This window comes from Bombina bombina, chromosome 3, assembly GCF_027579735.1.
Source record: "Bombina bombina isolate aBomBom1 chromosome 3, aBomBom1.pri, whole genome shotgun sequence".
NCBI classification, from domain to species: domain Eukaryota; kingdom Metazoa; phylum Chordata; class Amphibia; order Anura; family Bombinatoridae; genus Bombina; species Bombina bombina.
In genome coordinates this window covers 35,625,828-35,645,577 of record NC_069501.1, presented here as the reverse complement: position 1 = coordinate 35,645,577, position 19,750 = coordinate 35,625,828, and the positions used below count along the sequence as shown (strand labels likewise).

At 36.8% G+C, this 19,750-nt stretch overlaps 1 protein-coding gene across 2 annotated transcripts in view; it reads right to left on the bottom strand.

The window, feature by feature from the left end:
- The window catches only part of LOC128652821 (phospholipase A1 member A), a 190,215-nt gene that overhangs the window by 119,349 nt on the left and 51,116 nt on the right, over positions 1-19,750 (bottom strand). For both annotated transcript variants that reach the window (XM_053705779.1, XM_053705778.1), the window contains exon 4: positions 5,930-6,038. In XM_053705779.1, the coding sequence (XP_053561754.1) occupies positions 5,930-6,038 (109 nt within the window). The remainder of the gene's footprint in view (positions 1-5,929; positions 6,039-19,750) is intronic.

Below are 19,750 nucleotides of genomic sequence, written 5' to 3'. Positions count from 1 at the left end.
ACATTACAACTATTGTAATTAATTTTATCTTTCTGAGCTTAGTGTCTTGTGCACTAAATATTTGCTATTTGTTTCATCAATATGACAACTATACAATCAGGGTATTTCTAGTTTGAAAGAGGAGTCTTTTCTCTTTTGCTTTATGGATTTCATTTTTGCCAAGAAAGAGTCAAAGAGGTCCATTTATCAAGCTCCGAATAGAGCTTGTGGTCCCGTGTTTCTGGCGAGTCTTCAAACTCGCCAGAAACAGCAGTTATGAAGCAGCGGTCTAAAGAATGCTGCTCCATAACCTGTCCGCCTGCTCTGAGCAGGCGGACAGACATCGCCGCAATTCAACCTGATCGAGTACGATCGGGTTGATTGACACCCCCCTGCTATCGACCGATTGGCCGCAAATCTGCAGGGGGCGGTGTTGCACCTTGTGAGCTGCTGGTGCAATGCTGAATATGGAGAGCGTATTGCTCTCCGCATTCATCGAGGTCTTGCGGACCTGATCTGCACTGATAATTCGGCCTCAAGGTTTCCGTTTTTGCTCTCTTTAATAATCAAAACCTTTTGTATAATGGGATTAGAAATGCAGTTTTACATTCATAAAATTCTATCTAGAGGGCATTGTAATCTCTCATTGGAAAGAGGAGACTCTCCAATGACCCAGCATGCTTGTTCTTTAAAATGTTAAGGCCTCTGTTCTCTGAACTCAATAACTTATATAATGCCTTCCTTCTTCAAGTTTTGGGATGACTTTAAATGTATTACCAAACTATTGAGCTGTTGCCAATGTTACTTGTCTATATAAGAAGATGCAAAGGGTGCCATATTTTTAGGTATCTCTTTGGAAAGCATGTGCGATATGTCTTTTATACTTTGATTTTAAGTTTAGTATATTTTTAGTTCTCAACATTTCCACCACTATTAAGAAAATACACAGTGCTACAAAAGAATAATCTAAGAATAATGTTAGACCAAAAATTAGTGGTTTCAAGAAATCTGCTGGTAAAAGAAAAAGTCACTTGCCTTAAAGGAATATGGAACCCAAAAGTTTTCTTTTGTGATTCAGACAGAACGTACAATTTTAAAAAGGTTTCCTATTTACTTCTATTAAGAAATTTGCTTTGTTCCGATGTTATTCTTTGTTGAAGAGATACCTAGGCAGGAGTGTTGAACACTACATGGCAGGAAATAGTGCTGCCCTCTAGTACTCTTGCCTAATAGATAACTGTCATGTTCTGTCTCAGGATATCATGTGAGAGCCTCATTGTCTGGAACAGTTGCTTTAAAGGAAGATTAGTAGAAGCCATACTGATTGAAAATGAAAACAAATTTATTTAAACAACAAAATACTTTGTTTAAGCAAATACTTGCAGAATATTTAAATATGCTACTCAGGTATGTTAAGACCACATACAGCAGGAGTGAAAATTAACAAACAAAGTAAGCAGAGATGCAGATTCAAAAAGGAAAGTCTTTCTCCTGGTAATAACTGAAATGTAAGATTTGCACAAGGCAGAAAACAACTTGTAAACAGGTAGCAGGTTTAAAGGTAAAGTCTTTCTCCTGGTAATACCTTGTAAACAGGTGCAAAGGAAATCTTTCTCCTGGCAATGGCCAAGTGCAGGAATTGCATAAAGCAGGAAACAAACATGTAGATTGGTAACAGGTTTAAAGGTAAAGGCTTTCTCCTGGTAATACCTTGTAAACAGGTGCAAAGGTGAAGTCTTTCTTCTGGCAATAGCTGAGTGCAGGAATTTGCATAAAGCAGGAAACAAACTTGAAGATTGGTAACAGGTTTAAAGGTAAAGGCTTTCTCCTGGTAATACCTTGTAAACAGGTGCAAAGGTGAAGTCTTTCTTCTGGCAATAGCTGAGTGTAGGAATTTGCATAAAGCAGGAAACAAACTTGAAGATTGGTAACAGGTTTAAAGGTAAAGGCTTTCTCCTGGTAATACCTTGTAAACAGGTGCAAAGGAAATCTTTCTCCAAAGAAGTACAGGTTTGACAAAACAGATCCAATGTGAAGACAAAAATGCAGACTAAAAGCCATCCTTAAATAGGGAGGTTTTGCACAGGGTTGGTTCTGATTAATTCCAGAATTGAGAACACCTGTGTGTTGCACAGGTGTAATAACAAGTAAGGCAAATAGTTATTTATCAGATCTTTTAAGATCCATGCTATTGCTAGAACTGGCTGTGGCTCAACATGTAAGCAAACAGAAATAGCAACCACAGAGTCACAGGTTCAAATCCCCACACAGCCCTTCTTAGCAGAATGCCTCCCAGACCTTTTCTTTTTCTTTTTCGTCTGGAGGCTTGGTTCATGACAGATGCCCCCTCCAAAGAGCGCACTCTGGGTGCTCACAGCCTGTTCAAACATCTGAAGGTGGGATTTACGAACAAGTGTTCCATTTGAAGCCCTAATACAATCAGATGGAATGGATTCTTTGCTTGGAACAGCTGCCTGAGATTGGGGACCCTTAGAAGATATCCCTGTAGGCATAACAAGAGCTGAAAAACCAAGACAGTTTTGATTTAGAGGTTCCTGATTATACCCAGCAGCTTGCAATGGACTGGCTGATGGGCAGGGTACCTCCGGGTAGGAAAAGACCTCTCCTTCAGAGTCAAGGAATTCGTTATCTGGGTCATATCTGCCTGATGGGTAGAGTACCTCCGGGTAAGGTATGACCTCTCCTTCAGAGTCCAGGAATTCATTTTCTGTGTCATTTATATCCAATTCAACCATCTCATCCAATTCTTTCTCAGTCAATGAGTAGCTGGGTGAAGGTGGTACAAGGAGGTGTGGATCTTTAGAATTGTCAGAGTCTGATTCAGCTGGAAGGTTTGTCACTTTTATGTCTGATGAGTGACTTTTGTTAGCTGGATCTCCAGCCAGGGCAGAAACAAGGTAATGTGCAGGATTTCCAGGAGGTATTTTTGCAGAGTTCCCCAATGTGGTTGATGCAGAAACAGACGCAGTGGTATGGGTAATGGATGTAGTTGGAGTTGTACTCCCAATGACCATCTGTTTCAAATCAGGTACCATTTCTTGAAGTGTGTTAGAAATGGTTGTTTGTAGAATAGATGTATTCTCCATAGCTGGGTCATCTCCAGGGGTATCATACAGTTTGCTAGTGGAAGTATAATTTGTTCCCTTAACATCAGAGTTCATTTTCAACTTGGCTGTATCTTGACTTGATCCTCTAGGAGGTCTTACTGGACACCCTGTGATGCGGTGACCAGGTCCCCCACAATAGAAACAGAGGTTAAGTTGTCTTCGCCGAATTTTCTCCTCTTCTGTTAAGGGTTCTTTAAAACCTTTCCTTGTTTGGGAGGTAACTTTAGACAAGGTTTCGGTTGGGAGAGATAACATTTCCACCAGCTCCATAAAGTTAATGAGTATGTCCTTAATAAACTTTAACACTGAATCCAATACAGCAATAATCCCAGAGGGCTCTCTTTTATGGTCTTCACATTCTGTCATGTTCTGTCTCAGGATATCATGTGAGAGCCTCATTGTCTGGAACAGTTGCTTTAAAGGAAGATTAGTAGAAGCCATACTGATTGAAAATGAAAACAAATTTATTTAAACAACAAAATACTTTGTTTAAGCAAATACTTGCAGAATATTTAAATATGCTACTCAGGTATGTTAAGACCACATACAGCAGGAGTGAAAATAAACAAACAAAGTAAGCAGAGATGCAGATTCAAAAAGGAAAGTCTTTCTCCTGGTAATAACTGAAATGTAAGATTTGCACAAGGCAGAAAACAACTTGTAAACAGGTAGCAGGTTTAAAGGTAAAGTCTTTCTCCTGGTAATTGCTGAGTGCAGGATTTTGCATAAAGCAGGAAACAAACTTGAAGATTGGTAACAGGTTTAAAGGTAAAGGCTTTCTCCTGGTAATACCTTGTAAACAGGTGCAAAGGAAATCTTTCTCCTGGCAATGGCCAAGTGCAGGAATTGCATAAAGCAGGAAACAAACTTGTAGATTGGTAACAGGTTTAAAGGTAAAGGCTTTCTCCTGGTAATACCTTGTAAACAGGTGCAAAGGTGAAGTCTTTCTTCTGGCAATAGCTGAGTGCAGGAATTTGCATAAAGCAGGAAACAAACTTGAAGATTGGTAACAGGTTTAAAGGTAAAGGCTTTCTCCTGGTAATACCTTGTAAACAGGTGCAAAGGAAATCTTTCTCCTGGCAATGGCCAAGTGCAGGAATTGCATAAAGCAGGAAACAAACTTGTAGATTGGTAACAGGTTTAAAGGTAAAGGCTTTCTCCTGGTAATACCTTGTAAACAGGTGCAAAGGTGAAGTCTTTCTTCTGGCAATAGCTGAGTGCAGGAATTTGCATAAAGCAGGAAACAAACTTGAAGATTGGTAACAGGTTTAAAGGTAAAGGCTTTCTCCTGGTAATACCTTGTAAACAGGTGCAAAGGTGAAGTCTTTCTTCTGGCAATAGCTGAGTGCAGGAATTTGCATAAAGCAGGAAACAAACTTGAATATTGGTAACAGGTTTAAAGGTAAAGGCTTTCTCCTGGTAATACCTTGTAAACAGGTGCAAAGGAAATCTTTCTCCAAAGAAGTACAGGAAACAGGTTCTGACTTGACAAAACAGATCCAATGTGAAGACAAAAATGCAGACTAAAAGCCATCCTTAAATAGGGAGGTTTTGCACAGGGTTGGTTCTGATTAATTCCAGAATTGAGAACACCTGTGTGTTGCACAGGTGTAATAACAAGTAAGGCAAATAGTTATTTATCAGATCTTTTAAGATCCATGCTATTGCTAGAACTGGCTGTGGCTCAACATGTAAGCAAACAGAAATAGCAACCACAGAGTCACAGGTTCAAATCCCCACACAGCCCTTCTTAGCAGAATGCCTCCCAGACCTTTTCTTTTTCTTTTTCGTCTGGAGGCTTGGTTCATGACAATAACGTTCTTGCAAAACTGCTGCCATATAGTGCTCCAGAGAAGTGTATGCTACTGAGCTTCTGTACCAGCAACATCAACAAAAGATACCAAGAAAACAAAGAAAATCTGATAAAATTGCTGCTCAATCTGAATCATGAAAGAAAAATGTTGGGTCCCTTTAATATCCCTTTAACCACAGTGTAACGGCATCACATTGTGAGCCCTCAGTCTGTAATCACACCTAGGGACAGCAAGCGATACTTAGGTTACACACCCTAAAAAAGCAATAAAGATAAAAACATTACAATGAATAAATAAGTTCCACACTGTTATTAACCATTGTCCAAACGTCCCCCCTTATTATGTCACATTAAAAGGGCACAAAAGCAACATCAATAACACTTAGGCCTTGTGTCCCAGTGAAAAAGAAGGAAACTAAAGAGTAAAGAAGGAAACTATATAGTAAAGAAGGAAACTAAAGAGTAAAGAAGGAAACTAAATTGTAAAGAAGGAAACTAAATTGTAAAGAAGGAAGCTAAAGAGTAAAGAATGAAACTAAAGAGTAAAGAAGGAAACTAAAGAGTAAAGAAGGAAACTAAAGAGTAAAGAAGGAAACTAAAGAGTAAAGAAGGAAACTAAAGAGTAAAGAAGGAAACTAAATTGTAAAGAAGGAAACTAAATTGTAAAGAAGGAAACTAAAGAGTAAAGAAGGAAACTAAATAGAAAAGAAGGAAGCTAAAGAGTAAAGAAGGAAACTAAATAGAAAAGAAGGGAACTAAAGAGTAAAGAAGGAAACTATATTGTAAAGAAGGAAACTAAAGAGTAAAGAAGGAAACTATATAGTAAAGAAGGAAACTAAAGAGTAAAGAAGGAAACTAAAGAGTAAAGAAGGAAACTAAAGAGTAAAGAAGGAAACTAAAGAGTAAAGAAGGAAACTAAATGGTAAAGAAGGAAACTAAAGAGTAAAGAAGGAAGCTAAAGAGTAAAGAAGGGAACTAAATTGTAAAGTTGGATTAGTTGAGTTGATACCTGTGATCCTTCCAAGACGGCCACCAAAAAGCTGTCCGACATGCCCAGCCACATGTGCGCCGAGGCTGGCCCCAATGAGGTGTACAGACTTCTCAGTGGCGCCTGCATCCTACAAATACACACAGACAGATCGTCAGCTGAGGCAACGAATTAAGAAAATAGACTTAAAATGAGATAGCTGCAGAAAGGGTACAGTACAGGGGTCGAAATGAGCGGGAATGCATTGGAACGGAGTTCCTGCACTATTTTTGGAGAATGAGGTAAGTTCCCTCTGGACAGAGAACAGAAACGCTTCAATAAAAACTGTTGCTGCAGGTGGAAGGAGAGCACAGTCTGGTTAGAGGGATAGTGAGATCCTCTAGTAATGGGCAATAACACTTCCTACAATACACTAAATGCAAGTCTGTCAGCGGTCCTGCTGTGTGATCACCCCGCAATGTGTGTAACACATGTTGCTTACATTTCTGTGTGGCTTGCTCTGGTTTTTTTAAGCTCCCTTCAGCAGAAATAGGACTATTGCACCTTAAGTGGGTGAGACTCTGTGACAGAGGAGGATTCTCAAGCCCAAAGGCAACCATTTAACCCCTCATTGGATTTAATTAGCTTTCATTAACCAAAGTGTATGGATTATATACATACAAATACAGTGTGTGTGTGTACATATAAAACAATATTAATTGTAAGGGTGTGGTGGAAGTCTTGGTGAGTTCTCACACTTTTTTTTGTAGGACTTGACAGTGATCACAGAATAATTATATATATATATATATATATATATATATACACACACACACTTGTGTGTCTGGGAATTTGTGTGTGTGTATATTTATATGTGTAGTATGTGTGTATATGCATATTATATAGTTGTATATGTGGGTGTATTTGTGTGTGTATATTTATATATGTAGTATGTGTATATTGGCATATTATATAGTTGTATATGTGGGTGTATTTGTGTGTGTATATTTATATGTGTAGTATGTGTGTATATGCATATTATATGGTTGTATATGTGTGTGTATATATAAATATATATATATATATACGTTGATTGGAGTAGCCGTGTTAGTCCAGAGATTTAGATATCAAAATAACAAGAGTATTGCATTGAGCAATGATACTTTTTTTATTGGACTAACTATACATTTATAAGTTGACAAGCTTTCGGAAGAGTTCCTTCCTTTATCAAGTCTGAAGCAATACTGCAGTATTGCTTCAGACTTGATAAAGGAAGGAACTCTTCCGAAAGCTTGTCAACTTATAAATGTATAGTTAGTCCAATTAAAAAAAGTATCATTGCTCAATGCAATACTCTTATTATTTTGATATATATACTGTATATATATATATATATATATATATATATATATATATATATATATATATATATGTAGTACGTGTGTATATGCATATTATGTAGTTGTATGTGTGGGTGTATTTGTGTGCCTATATATATACAGTATATATATATATATATATGTGTGTGTGTGTATAGTATGTGTGTATATGCATATTATATTGTGACCTATTTATAACTGACCCTAATTGGCTACAGCAGAGAAGGAAACACAAGTTACAACATGGCAGCTCCCAGTGTTTTATAGACACTAAAACTTTACACTTAGTATGTCACTTTTTAAACAACTAATTAAACTTTAAAAAATACATCTACATGTTAGTCATGGACTAATCTTTTCTTTGAATGCATCATTCTATCTAGCATTTATTTTAGTGTTTAATGTCCCTTTACAGTAGTAAAACTCCTTATCATCCACAAATATTTAAATTCAAAGGATCCCTGTTATGCCCATGACTGCTAAGTTAAAAAAAGGAAAAAATTCCAGATGGGTAAGGAATAGACCTACAGTGGGTGGAAGTTTAAGTAAAGAAAACATTTATAGCAACATAGAACCAATCTCATCTCTAATATTAGTCTCAGTCTCACTGTCCTTTTGTACACCGGACTTGCATAACACACCCATCCAGCTGGAGGTTACAGAGGCATAAGTCTTAGGTTTAGATTACTCGTTGACAGCCCATACACCAGATGAAAGTCTGGTCCCCTAATGTATTAGAGCATATATGTTCCCTGGAATTAGCAGAATAATGTGTCAGTATATTTATAGAAATCTTAGCAGTATTCTCTAAACAATGTGTAAGTATATGGCAGGGAATATATTTAACAATCTTCCTTTAAACTAAACCTGCAATCAAACATACATTTGCTAAGACAATAAAATTAATCTAAATATCTGAATTCTTTATTATTAGTAAATAACTATGAACATGTTGATACGTAAATATTTGTAATAATTAGAATATGAGTCAATATTATATGCGTTAAAACAAAAACTATTTAAAATATGCTATGCAAAATTCCTACACGCTTATATTAAAAACCCACCTTATTTATAAATAGTCTTTATTTATGTAACACAATGGGACTAAAAACCTTTAACATCCAAGCAATACAATTCTAAACAGTGTTTATAAAACAATAGGATAATATATATGTTCTGCTATTTAACTGCAATCCAAATACAAAATTAACTTACAATCTCAGAACTTGCACAGATGAGTTACTCAGCCAATCAGATACAGATTTAAACAATATATATATATAGGCTGTGAAATGCTAACTTGGAAAAACACACTGCTTCTTTAAATCTATTAAATACAAATTGACTATGCATATAACTTATCTTACAAAACCCAGAAAACTGTATCTTTAAACTGCAGTGACTTTAAAATATCACATGTAATTAGCAGCCCTTTTCTTATACTCTATATATACGTTACCAAAATGATATCCGGCTTCAAGATTTTTCACACCTCATATAAAATAAGTGTAATTGCAATGGAATAGGAGAAGTATGGCCCACTTTGTTTTTATAGTTTGACTGTGTTCCACGCAAAACAGTTTCAGTCAGTTACAAAACTCTGCAGCCAGTCTTCTTCCACCTTTTCCTGCATAGCACTATATAGTGTAATCATTGGTGTGAAATATGGATGGCCCTTCGAAACCTTGTCTCTCTATTGGATAATCTGAATATCCCATTTCCAACAGCCAAAAAGCTTTCTGGCTGTAGTTCTCTCATGGCAACACCGGGTGGCAGCATTACAATTAGACAGCACAAACAAATGCAGCATGACAAAGAAATACAGTTATACATTTAAACATCTTTCTTTAAAATGTATAATAACTACCATAATTTTCTTCATATTAATAAGTTTGTAATACCAATCGCAGCTGGATAATATCATATTACCTCTCTGGTCATTTTGATATGAGACATGTGTCTAACATTATTTATATTGTATTATATTAGTTTATACTGCCAATTATTCTGAAATTAATGGCATTTATATATTCTAATATGTTTTCTTTCACTTAATATAATATGTTCTATGTCTCCGACAATTTCTGCATATATGAATTGATGCCTGCAATAGAAATGGAAACAATTATTAGAAATTATCTAAGCATTCATTTGTCTATGGTCCATTTGAAATAAGATTAAGTATTATTAATCATTTACTTTTAGGTCCACAAATATTCTTAAAAACCGGGGGCTAAATACGACCTTTTATGTTTTCAAAACATATATATCATTTCTATGTATATCTGAATTTATTTCCTATATAAATATCCCCTGCAGCAATTATCTATTTAATATAATGTGTTTAATTTCAATATATATAGCATGAATCATTTTAAACATACATGGAAAACTGGCATTGTTCCCTTTGCAAAATGTACTTAACTCCATTTGTGTCACCTTCCCCCCATTGTCCTTTCAGTATTCAGTTGCCAGACTTTTTGTCTCATACTCACTACATGGGGTCCCCTGCACTTAAGTGCAAATGCTTAAAACTCTCATAAAACATGTTACTTCTGAGATTCTATTACACCTTTTCAGTTTGAAAGATAAATGGTATCCTGATTCCAGTCTGCTAATTCTCATCTCATTATCTCCTAAATCAACAGCCTTAGACATTTATGTTTTTATTAACTGTATGGGGTTAAAGGATGCTTGTATTTTTAATTAAAGAGCAAATGGTTTTGGTCCTGTCTCAAGCCACAACCTTTGTTCTCTTTCAAAATTACTTCCCCAACATTCCTCTAAGTGACTGTTCTAAAATTTGGCAGGCCAAATGTTCCATTGTCTCCCCCTGTGTGTTCAGCATAATTTTACATAATGAGTGTGGGAGATCTCTTAGAAACAAACCTTTGTCTACAGACCATGTGCACATCCACAGATTTATTAAATAAAGATAAATATACTTCTAAATATTATTTAATAATATTTCAAATACCTTGACATAAATCCCCCTTTCAAATTCAAAAATATGTAGGACACATGTATTTGAATTGGATCAAAGTTAGTGGTATTTGGTGAGGATGTTGACCGTACACATCATGGACAGTCTTCTATGTAGATAGTCTGTCAATTTTGAGCCTTCATGTTTATCAGTTAGGCATCTTTAAACTACAGTATGTCTTTAGTTCATTTGGGGATATGACACTTCATTCTCCCTCTATGACTTGTAGTTGGGATCTGGGATGACACGCTCGCAATTGATTGATATGGACCCATTTATCTATGAAACTTTCATTTTTGGGGATCCGTATTTTATAGGCCACTGGAGATATTTTGTCAGTAATGACGAAAGGACCTTTCCATGAGGGAAGAAATTTCTTCTCCCTAACCTGATCTCTTCCAAAGTTATAAAGATAAACTTTATCATTTATTTCATATTCCTTTTTGGACGTTTTGAGATCATAGTATGTTTTAGTGGCAGTTGCGGCTCTTTCTAAATTCCTTTGAGCAAATGCAAATGCATATTGCAGGTGTTTTCTTAAGTTCTCCACATATTGATGTGTATTGGCAGCGTTTATCAAGTTTTGGTCTGATGTACGGTATAGCAGATGCTGAGGTAGAACCATTCTTCTACCAGTCATCAGTTCAAAAGGTGAAATCTTGGTAGCACTACTTGGAGTTGCTCTTAATGCCATTAAGACTAGAGGTAGTTTTACATCCCAGTCTTTACCCATTTCACTCACAAACTTTTTGAGGATTTTAACAATGGACTGGTTGTAACGCTCTACACCACCACTTGAGGCAGCTCTATAAGCAATATGGAGCTTTCTTTTAACCCCTAGTATTTTCCACATTTTGGTCATCACTTCGCTAGTGAAGTGGGTCCCCCGATCTGATTCGATTCTTTGGGGCAAACCAAATCTGGAAAATACATGGTTGATGAGCAATTCTGCACATGTTTCAGCACTATTGTTAGGTGCACTAATGCACTCTACCCATTTAGTGAACAGGCATGTCACTGTTAACATGTACTTGTTACCTCTTGATGATCTTGTTACTGGACCAATAAAATCAATTTGTATATCTGACCATGGCATTACCATCCCCCTTTTCTGCAATGGCGCTCTATGCGTTGGTGCAGTGGGTTGGAACTGTGGGCAGATTAAACACCCTTGACAGTAGGTTTGAACATCTTTCAACATGTGTGGCCAAAAAGCGTAGTCACGTAATATTTCATACGTGAGCTTGGCATCACGATGACCAGATGTGGGAGCATCATGGGCATGTTGAAGCATTAGACCTCTGAACTTGGTGGGTACTACCCACTGCTGGATGCCAGTTTTGGAATTAACAAACCATCCTGTAACTTGAATTGTGATTTAGATTTTATTAAGATTCTCAGATCTTCTTTGCCAATACAATCATCTTTTGAGATGGGGTTGCTTTCAGGATCTTCTATGTGTTTATAGAAGATGCCTACAATGGAGTCTTCTTTTTGACTAGTGATCAGGTCCTCACTAGGAGAATCCTGACTCCATTGTACCAAGTTAGGCTCACTCTGTTGTTTTGCCTGGTTTCTGGTAATGGCTTCTACCTGAATTGCACCCATTAAGTGGTCAATATTAAGGAGTTCTCCAGTTATGGCTCCTTGTTTGGCTAATGAATCCGCAAGGTCATTGCCTTCCTTATCAGGACCTAGAACTCTGGAATGACCCTTGGTCTTTTTCCAGTGTATGGTTAAATCATTGGATATCACCAGATTATCAATCTCGCAGAACAACTTGCCATGCTTGACTGGCTTGTTATTGCTTTTCTGCATGCCGTTTCTTTTCCAAGTTGGCAGGTATTCAACAAAACTGTCACGCACATAATTTGAGTCAGTTATGATCACAAATTCATGAATACCATGTTCAATAGCCATTTCAATGGTTTTGAAAACAGCAGTTAGTTCTGCAACTTGACTGGATCTTGGTCCAATGTTGAAACCTATAGATATATTTGGGAATCCATTTGTCCCAGTTATACCAATGCCAGCGACTAATCTGTGCTCATTACCAATAGTGGCATGGTAAGAACAACCATCAATATATACCCAAGGTAATGTTTGACAATGGTCCTCATTGTACATTTTATATGGGGAAAGCAATTGTTCCTCCAGAAAATCATCTTCTGATAATTCTTCCCCAGGATCTCTAGCAGTACAGTTGTGGAGCTCAGCAAGCCCTTGTGCGACTGGATTCTTTTTATTCTGCTTGTAGCGAATTTCTAGTGGCCAGCCTTGTAAGGAAAGAGTCCACGCTGTTATGCGGCTATTAGACAAATTCCCATCTCTTATTCTCTCACTTTGCAAATATAGCAAAGGCTGGTGGGCCGTTTCTACAATTATTTTCTCGCCCTGTATATAGCTGCGGAAATTTTGTAGAGCCCATACAGTAGATAAGAGGGCTTTTTCGCAATCGCTAAATTTTATTTCTACTGGGGATAGATTTTTGCTTGCATAAGCAATGGCTTTGTTCAAATTATCATGCTTTTGGTATAAAACAGCACTCATGCTTACATCTGTGTAACCGGTTTCTAAGAAGAAAGGTTTACCACCTTCAGGGTACGCTAAGCAAGGTGCTTGAGTGAGTTTTCTCTTCAGCTCTCTGATGGCTGTCTCTTGAGACTCACTCCAGTGCCATTTCACTTCTTTCTTTAGAAGAAGTAGTAGTGGTTTAGCTAATTCCGCATAATTATCAATGAATTTGCGAGAATAATTTGTCATACCCAGGAATGATCTCAATTCCTTTAAGTTAGTTGGGTTTTTAGAATTCACTATAGCTTCAACCTTTTTCTTCTGGGGATTTAATCCTTCAGAGATAACTTCATGTCCCAAGAAGTTTACACGAGTGCGGCACCATTGAGCATTTTGCAGGGATAATTTGACACCTGCCCTTTTAAGTTGGCCGAGGACATGTTTAAGCTCTGCGATGTGTTTTTCAAAGTCTGTGCTTTTGATTAAAACATCATCAACATAAGATAAGGTCCCCCTTTCCAGTGCGTCAGGCATAGCCTTATGCATGAATACAGCAAATTCATGTCCAGAATTTATGTATCCAAATGGAAGTCTCTGGAATGCATACTGAACCTTTTGGAAGGAGAATGCTAGCTTATATTGGTCCTCTTCATGTACCTTTATGGTCCAATATCCCTGTGCACAATCAATGGCAGTGAATATTTTGGATCCCTGCATTTGTGCTATGCACTGGTCAATGTATGGTACAGGCCAGCCAGACATGTATACTCGTTTGTTTAGCTGTCTTAAGTCAGCACACAAACGCCATTGTCCATTGGGCTTAAGGACACCTAGAATAGGATTATTATAAGAGCTGTGCACCTGTCTGATAATACCTCTTTCTTCCAGATTCCTTATGATCTCTGCAAGAGAATCATATGAGGCTAAGGGAAGTCTGTATTGTTTGACAAATACAGGTGGCGCATTAGGATCTGTTTGTATCCTTGCAATGTGCAAGTCTGTAGTACCACAGTCATAAGAATCCTTAGCGAAAATATCCTTGTACTCCATCAGGAGTTCTCGCAGCTGTTGGCGTTCATCATCGCTGGAACAGCCATTAGCTAAGGATATTTGCTCTTCGACTATTTGCTGAAATCCTGGAAAGATTTCAGGCTGTCCTATTTTATAGGCTTCTTCCAATCTAGAGGTGAGATCCCCTTGGTTATAGTTTACATTGCTCCTATGACTCTGGGTATTGGGGTACTCTTGCTGTTTGATTAGCTGATCAAACACTAGAGAGGCTTCTTCAATTTTACAGATGCCTTCCTCTGAGCTGAAGGGATAAATAGACTGAACATTAAATAGACCCTCTGGCATAGATGCAAAGGATCGTTCTATTAATTGTTCTTCAGTTAGGTATCCTTCAGGTATTAGCCCAATTACATTATTCTGGAATCCAAAAGTGTAATAACTTGATTCCAGTGCATATCCTATGGTAGTTCCCTTGGATAATGTTATATCCTGTGGGGTCATGTTATGTACAATAATATGTATTGGGACAGTTCCAACATTCACCATAGGACTGTAGGTTACTGTGACACCCAGATTTTGTATTCTATGGGAGAGGCAAATCAGTGTTTCAGAAGTTTTTAATTTCTGACCTCTCTTTACCTGTAAGGGTAAAAGGAATTTATCAGCCCCAGCAGGAATTATAACATCGTTAGATACCTGCATATTCACAGCATATGGCAATTGCTGGTTTGATTTCAGGGCTGCATTCTCATCCTGAAATACTTCAGGGTCCCCCTTTAACCTGCTCCAGAGGCAAGAGTTAATCAAATCTATTTGTATGGCATATCTATGTAAGATATCATTGCCAATGTATATTTGATTATGGGGAGTATTTAAAACTAAGAACAGGTGCTTCACTGACTTATTTCCTATAGAGATAGATAATAAGCACTTAGCTGTGATGTTATAGCTTTCAAACCTGTCATCCAGGTTGCTGACACTGTGGTCTTGGGGAGAAAGATATTTAATCACTTTAGGTTCAGCTATTTGCGCTAATAAACCTTCGCTTATATAGCTAGCTTCCTGTTTTAAGTTTAATTTAGCATACTTGGTTTTACCAAGATCATGCACTTGTATAGGGATAAATAGATCCTCTTTAACTCTCTCAATCACTGTGAGGTATTGAGCGTGGCCTCCCCCCTTAGGGATTTTATTACCCCCCTTGTGGAGTGATATGGTTAATACATCGCCATCTAGGGAAATATTCGCTATTTTTCCAGGCGAAATTTTAAAAGTATTACCATCAGAGCCACTTAAAGGAGTCTGAGCATCTATTTGTAGAATAGTGATTTCAGGTACATAGTTATTCCTGAAATGAATCTCCACAGCGTCTGGTTTCTCTTCCACCACGTGACAGCTATGTCGGGTGCGATATATACCAGATTTTTCATAATTTATAGGCCTTTTAACTTGTGACCAAATTACATTATTTATGCAATCAATTATGGTGCTTAATGGCTTCAGGAGATCACTACCAATAATTAAACGATCAGTTGGCAGATCCACTATAATGACATGGTGTCTTATGACCCTGTTCCCAGTTTAAATTTTAACCAGGCAGTACCGTAGACTTTTAGAGAATCACCCCCAACTCCTATTAGAGAACCGTCAAATTCTTTTATTTTAGGTTTGTGGAGTGTTAGCTCATTTAGCTGTGTGTAGTACCTGTGGGATAAAATAGTTGCCTGAGATCCAGTGTCGACTAATCCCATGATAGGGTTGGAGACTGAATCTTGCAGCTCAACTAATACATAATATCTTCCTGCATTTTCTACCATTTCACACATAAAATTGGCATTCTCATACATCTGTGGGCTTCGCCACGTGTTACCTGAATTCGCCACGTTTTCCTGTGCAGAGGAAGCTTCATACCTACCTGTTTCCTCTATGACAGGGTTGGCTGGATTCTTTTGTACTGCATCTGTGGAAATAAGGTTAAGAGAGTGCTGCAAAAGAAGAGATTCGTTAATTTTTCCCGGATGAGGTTGCCTGTCATCACAGCTAAATTGTCCATTTCCGGTCTGTGGGGAGAGAACATGATTAGTATCATTGATATTTATTATTACATTTTGCATATCTCTCCCTTCCCCTTTAGGTGATACTGCAGTATTTATGACTGTGCCTGTGGTCCACTGCTGACCACTGGCTGTACCCCTAAAAAAGTATTGTTCGGTTGCTGAGCCGTAGATTTTTGACTCATATTAGCGATTTGTTCGCTCAACCGATTTAACTGGGAAAACAGCATATCTACCTGATTGTACAAGTTACCTCTACCCCTGGGCCTATCTCCTGGTGCCCCATTGTAATGATTCCTGGAACATTGGGTTCCCTCAGAATCAGGGACGCTATTTCTATTCTGGCGTGGTTGTTCCTGGGGTGCAATTTGTTCAGCATTATTATTTTGGGGAGCATTATTTACTTGGGGTGTCTGGTTATCCTGAGAATACCTTCGCCGTCTATTGTATCTACCTTTGCGGGGGTACCCATTATTCTGTGGGTATTCTCTTTGGGCGTAATTATTCGCCTGAGTATGTCCCCCGCTTTGGCTATAGTCTCTCAACGTCTCATCCCGTGTTGGGGGAGGGGTAGAGTTAAACCTCTGTGGAGATGGCCCGTTTTCTCTGGCCACTTCCGCATAGGTTTTCTTTTTAGACTCCAAATTTAGGGGTTCAGGTGACACCCTAGTTTCGGCCACTATTTTAGGATTGGGCTTTTTCTCCCTTTTATCCCCCTGTTCACTGGACTGCTGAATAGAGTATAACTTTGTACTCTCTTTGATCAGCCATTCCAATGAACAGTTCTCCTCAAAATCTCTAGCTAAGTTGATTTTGATGGGTGTGGGGAGCGCTTCAAAAAATATATTCACAAACTCTGAACCTTCAAATATGGGATCATCTTCAGCCATGCTGTACGCATTCTTCAATACAGAAAGGAACTCGATTGGACTTTGATTCGCACTACATTTTAAACCATATACAGCTATTCTCGCTGCCGTTTTAGTGCGATGTTGTCCGAATTCTTTTCTGCATTGTCGTTTTGTTTCACTCCAGGAACGAATATTCATATCCTTTAGTGAAGCAAAGAATTTGTGATGCTTACTTTCAAATACCCAGGGTAGAAATTCAATTTTTAATTGCTCACTTGTAACACTCATTATAGATAATGCGTTTTCAAAGGCCTCTAAGTGGTCAATTATGGAAGTGGCCCCCCCTTTAGAAAATGGGCGTACTGTATTCTTTAGGAATTTAATTATTGTGGGGGTGTCATACACTTTATTTGGTATATCACTGGACCTTACTGGGGACTTATTGTTTGAGCTAGAGTGCCTTTCATCTGAAGCGTAATAATTTTCTGGTCCCCCAGAGTTATGTAGTTGCCTAGGGGAAAAAGTTATCTCTGGGCCTGAATTAGGGCTATAGTTTGGGTATCTTTGTCTATCCTCCCGCCTGGGATCTTGACTATCATTTCTGTCCCAGTCCTTATAGCTGCTAATTTGTCTCTGTAATTTATTTATTGCATGCTCGTATGCTTTTTCAGCCTCATGATATCTAGCTCTTAAAGTTTTATTTTCATCTTGGCACTTTTGATATTCTTCTTCGAAAGTTTTAAAATCAGCCATTAGTTCCTGATTATATTTATCTAAATCAGAAGCCTTTTGGCTAATATGGAAAACCTCCGTCTTTGTCTGAATAAAGGCATCTTGAAATTCTCATAATGAATTATTTTCATCCCTTAGCCGCCCTAATTGTCTGTTCTGTCCTGCCATTTGGTTAGACATTTCACAGCTTAAATACATTAGGATCGGCCAAGTTTCGAAAATTAATTCATCACGCCCCCTAAGTTCTGTGCATCTATTATGTTGCAGTAACATTTGGTATAATTCCCCATCTTCAAACCACATATCTTTAACTAAATCTTTGGCCTTATCTTTACACTCATTAATATACCTGGAGACATCGTCCCCAATATCAAGTCTAGTCATGATATGATTCATGGCGTCTAATTTGAGCATTTTTTTCTGAATCACTTCATTGACGGAGGACATTGGGGAGGACACAATTTCATCTTGCACAGAAACGCTAGCATTACTTTTTTGCTGAAGACATCGTTATTGTAGTGTTTGTACTTAATAATATAAAACGCTAATACAATTTTGACCAATAAGAGAGAGAAATAAAAAAATTATATCTTCAAAATATCAATATCAACTTTGAAATATGACAAAATTTATATTTTTATTAATCTTGAAATATGAAAAATTAATATTTCTATGAATTTTGAAATATGAAAAATGAATATTTTTATGAATTTTGAAATATGAAAAATTTATATTTTTATAAATTTTGAAATATGAAAAATTAATATTTTTATGAATTTTGAAATATGAAAAATTAATATTTTTGACTAATTTTTTTAATATGAAAAATTAATATTTTTATCAATTTTTCAAACATTAATTTTTAATAATATTTCAAAATATTAATATCAATCTTGAACACAAAAATCAATATTTCAATTTTCAAAAAAAAAAAAAACTTCTATATTTTCAAAATATCAATTCGAAATATTAAATTTCTTCTCTCTTCTATAATAATTTCTATTTACCACAAATATACTATATCAATATGATAATTACTTATAATATCTTGCGCAATGCCTCCATATAATATGTCAGTATATTTATAGAAATCTTAGCAGTATTCTCTAAACAATGTGTAAGTATATGGCAGGGAATATATTTAACAATCTTCCTTTAAACTAAACCTGCAATCAAACATACATTTGCTAAGACAATAAAATTAATCTAAATATCTGAATTCTTTATTATTAGTAAATAACTATGAACATGTTGATACGTAAATATTTGTAATAATTAGAATATGAGTCAATATTATATGCGTTAAAACAAAAACTATTTAAAATATGCTATGCAAAATTCCTACACGCTTATATTAAAAACCCACCTTATTTATAAATAGTCTTTATTTATTTAACACAAAGGGACTAAAAACCTTTAACATCCAAGCAATACAATTCTAAACAGTGTTTATAAAACAATAGGATAATATATATGTTCTGCTATTTAACTGCAATCCTAATACAAAATTAACTTACAATCTCAGAACTTGCACAGATGAGTTTCTCAGCCAATCAGATACAGATTTAAACCATTTATATATATATAGGCTGTGAAATGCTAACTTGGAAAAACACACTGCGTCTTTAAATCTATTAAATACAAATTGACTATGCATATAACTTATCTTACAAAACCCAGAAAACTGTATCTTTAAACTGCAGTGACTTTAAAATATCACATGTAATTAGCAGCCCTTTTCTTATACTCTATATATACGTTACCAAAATGATATCCGGCTTCAAGATTTTTCACACCTCATATAAAATAAGTGTAATTGCAATGGAATAGGAGAAGTATGGCCCACTTTGTTTTTATAGTTTGACTGTGTTCCACGCAAAACAGTTTCAGTCAGTTACAAAACTCTGCAGCCAGTCTTCTTCCACCTTTTCCTGCATAGCACTATATAGTGTAATCATTTGTGTGAAATATGGGTGGCCCTTCGAAACCTTGTCCCTCTATTGGATAATCTGAATATCCCATTTCCAACAGCCAAAAAGCTTTCTGGCTGTAGTTCTCTCATGGCAACACCGGGTGGCAGCATTACAATTAGACAGCACAAACAAATGCAGCATGACTGTCAGGAATATAGCTCACAGTTCAATGTCCCTTTAACATCTGCAATAACCTCTCCCTCTGCCTATTTAAGGCTCCTCCTTGCTAAGCTCATTGCTTAGTATTGCAGTTCTGAAGTTGTTCAATTCTGTGAGCCTTGCCTGGAAAACTACATACAAGGATTTTTACCTGGTCCTATTTCCATCTACCAGCTTCTGCATTTAATATCCTTTTATCCTGCA